The sequence below is a fragment of the Octopus bimaculoides genome, chromosome 3 (genome assembly GCF_001194135.2).
Source record: "Octopus bimaculoides isolate UCB-OBI-ISO-001 chromosome 3, ASM119413v2, whole genome shotgun sequence".
Taxonomy (NCBI): domain Eukaryota; kingdom Metazoa; phylum Mollusca; class Cephalopoda; order Octopoda; family Octopodidae; genus Octopus; species Octopus bimaculoides.
Window position 1 is genome coordinate 146,997,645 of NC_068983.1, and position 3,094 is coordinate 147,000,738.

The 3,094-nt window shown below is 33.5% G+C and overlaps 2 protein-coding genes across 2 annotated transcripts in view; both read right to left on the minus strand.

The window, feature by feature from the left end:
• Nucleotides 1–3,094, minus strand: part of LOC106875508 (serine protease 48) — a 466,125-nt gene that overhangs the window by 78,048 nt on the left and 384,983 nt on the right. The window lies entirely within an intron of this gene.
• LOC106884077 (MAM and LDL-receptor class A domain-containing protein 1) overlaps nt 1–3,094 on the minus strand; it is a 79,006-nt gene that overhangs the window by 15,139 nt on the left and 60,773 nt on the right. The window contains exon 13 of the mRNA XM_014935296.2: nt 2,434–2,778. Coding sequence (XP_014790782.2) covers nt 2,434–2,778 — 345 coding nt within the window. The remainder of the gene's footprint in view (nt 1–2,433; nt 2,779–3,094) is intronic.

Consider the following 3,094-nt stretch of genomic DNA (forward strand, 5'->3'; position numbering starts at 1 on the left):
TTAAAGTTTGTGAGTTGCTCCATTTCTTTACACACACAGCCAGCTAGACCACAAGATATGGTCTTCAACAATACAACACACATCAACAAGAAACCACCATAACAATGATGACTAAGCAACCATGTGACAGAAGTCTGCTTAACTGATTTTTATAAAGTCATTCATAGACAAGATCTCTGCCTTTTCTAGTGTTACTTCAACTACCTCTGCACCTCACAGTAAATATGTCTTGTGTCATTTCCACTTTAACACTTTCACCTTGCTCATCTCTCCTCACCACTCATGTTGACTCCAAACTCTACTAACCACTGCACACAACTCTACTAAACTCTACTAACCACTGCACCCAAACTCTACTAACCACTGCACACAAGTTTGCTTCTCCAGAATGTTGGTCTCTAGAGTTCCCTCCTTCCACATATATTTTTTACAGTGTTGACCTGCTTGTGTGGAACATTAATGGTATAATTCTTAATGGTCTTGAAAGGCATATGAAGGCCATGGGTACAGCTCCTTTCTTTAGACTTAGCTAATGAAAAAAAAGCAGACATTGACCAATGGGAGGATAGTTATTTTAGTGTTAAAATTTCTAGTATGAAGGGAAAATTTTGTGTTTTTGAAGAGAAATGGCATCTCTAAATTAAGGTGAAGATATCCAGAACCTTTATGAAACCTATTTGATCACTATATGTATAAGTAGTATATTTTTACAATTTAATACATAGAATTTTCTCATTTGAGAAAGGTCAAGTAAATTATTTGATCATCTGACAACAGGTAGGTTGACAAAATAAGTGTCAATTTAAATATGCTTATATAAAATAATTTATGAGCAACAGTCAAAATTAATAAAATGACAACTGAATAGCCTTTGTACAATTTGCTGAATTAGATTTGTTTGTGATACTGAATAAATATGTAAACTTCCTCCTTCACTTGTTAACTAATATTATGGCCATAACATCAATAGTTTGTTAACAAGCCAAGTTAAAGACTTTGTGAGAATAATTTCAGAAGACATTGAATAGATTTTTATGTATAAAATTATATTTCAATTGTCTATTGCAAAACAAGTCAAATGCTGAATATATATTCTTTTAATTTATGAATTTGTAATGGGATTGCAATATTGAATCAATTAACTTTCTGCCAATTTATGGATAATACAAAGTTCAAAGATCATATTGTAAATCTATACAGATTAGTATTGTTTAATACATATAGGATTATTCACAAGTGACAATAATTATCATGTTAAATTATTAGATGACTGATTGTATGGTTACAAATTTAAACTCCACTTCAGCCATTGTGTTGTGCCCCTAATTGTCTCAGTTGCCTGACAACAGATGCCACACTGTTTTCAAACTAAGGTGGGAATCTAGAACTGTAAAAATTATTACTGCAACAAAAACAATCCTAACAATGTAAGTATGGGAAAATGGATTAAAAAGTATCAGAAACAGTACAAGATGATATCAAAAAGTTTTCGGACTAGTTACGTTTAATAAAAAATAACATATTCATTTAAGTTTTAACATCATTTACTTTGAAATAGTCACCTTGTACACCAATACACCAGTCCCAGCGTTCCTGCCACTTTTGGAATCCAGCCTAGAAGTAGTTTTCAGCAAGTGAGTCAAGGATCTTCTGTGATTTGCTCTACATTTTGACAATGGTGTTAAAATGGAATCTTTTGAACTGCACTTTCATCTTGGGGAAGATATGGAAGTCCAAAGGTGCTAAATCTGGTGAATTGGGCAGGTGCAGAAGTGACACTATGTTGTTTGGGGCAAGAAACTCAAGAATGTGGAGAGCTAAGTGATAGGATGCATTGTTGTCATGAAGAATACAATTCTTCATGTTCCACAGATCCATTTGCTTTTGCTGAATGTCCTCCTTCAAACACTTCAAAACCTTGCAGTAGAACTCTTGATTGGTAGTCTGGCTCTGGGGGATGAATTCTTGATGCACAATACTACGGATGTCAAAAAAAGTGAGGTGCATGCTCTTCATTGAGCTGTGGCTCTGCCATGTGCCTGCACCTCTCAAAACATTGTGTATGACCCACAGCTTAATCACTGCAAGCTTGCCAAAGCATGCTCAATGTCTCTGTAGCAGACTTCCCAAGTTTAATGCAAAATTTTGCCCTGGCTCTTTGTTCCAACTTTTTGTCCATGATAAAAATTGTAGACTCCAGCCATAGACATGATTAGAAAAATACAAATTTCACAACCTGTAAAGTAAACACAGCAATATCACTCAACACACAGCATCATGAAGGTCAGTGCTAGCTCTCACTGTGCATGCAACTGTATGCTGCCATCTGTTGGTGCACTACAGAACTAATCTGGGAACTTTTTGATACCACCTCATAATTCAAATGAAATCAAGAAAAAATTGAATATAAAATGAAAATACTTTGAATCTTACATTTACATGTTTCATTATGGATTTCAATATCATCCAAGAATGTGTTTGTGTCCCAATATGAATTAACATTTACTGTACCCTGAAAAATCAGCCCAAATGTTGTTGAATTTGGAAAATTCACACAAGCTGTAATGAATTCAGTGATATCATTGAAATTTGACGACCACAATTCATTCTGTGAATAATAGTCATAAGTAATTAGTGCAAACTTTTTCATGTTTCCTCTTATTTGGTATTTGAAGGTGACACTAGAATTTTCCTTCACATCTGCTTGAGGTGACACTATTTTAAAATATGCATTTTCAGTATTTGTTCTTGAATAAATGTATAAGTATTTGTTTGAGTCTGTAAAATAAAGAAAATAAGCAAAATACATTAATATTGGTATGTGGTTTAAAATAAAGTTGTCAAAATAGCGACTAATCTAATGATAAATCCAAAATACATAGTAACGATAAGTTAATAATTTTCTAACAAGGAACTTGTGGATCCATTGTTCATTTTCAGTTTCTGATTGTGAAAGGATGAAACTAAGTCACTTGACTTGGTGCTCTACCATTTACTTTTCAACTGACTATGAATGCAGAGTAGACTTTATGAAGGTAGAAAACATGTTTCTTGAAATAAGATAGTAAAATGTTTGATTGAAGTCTTATACATA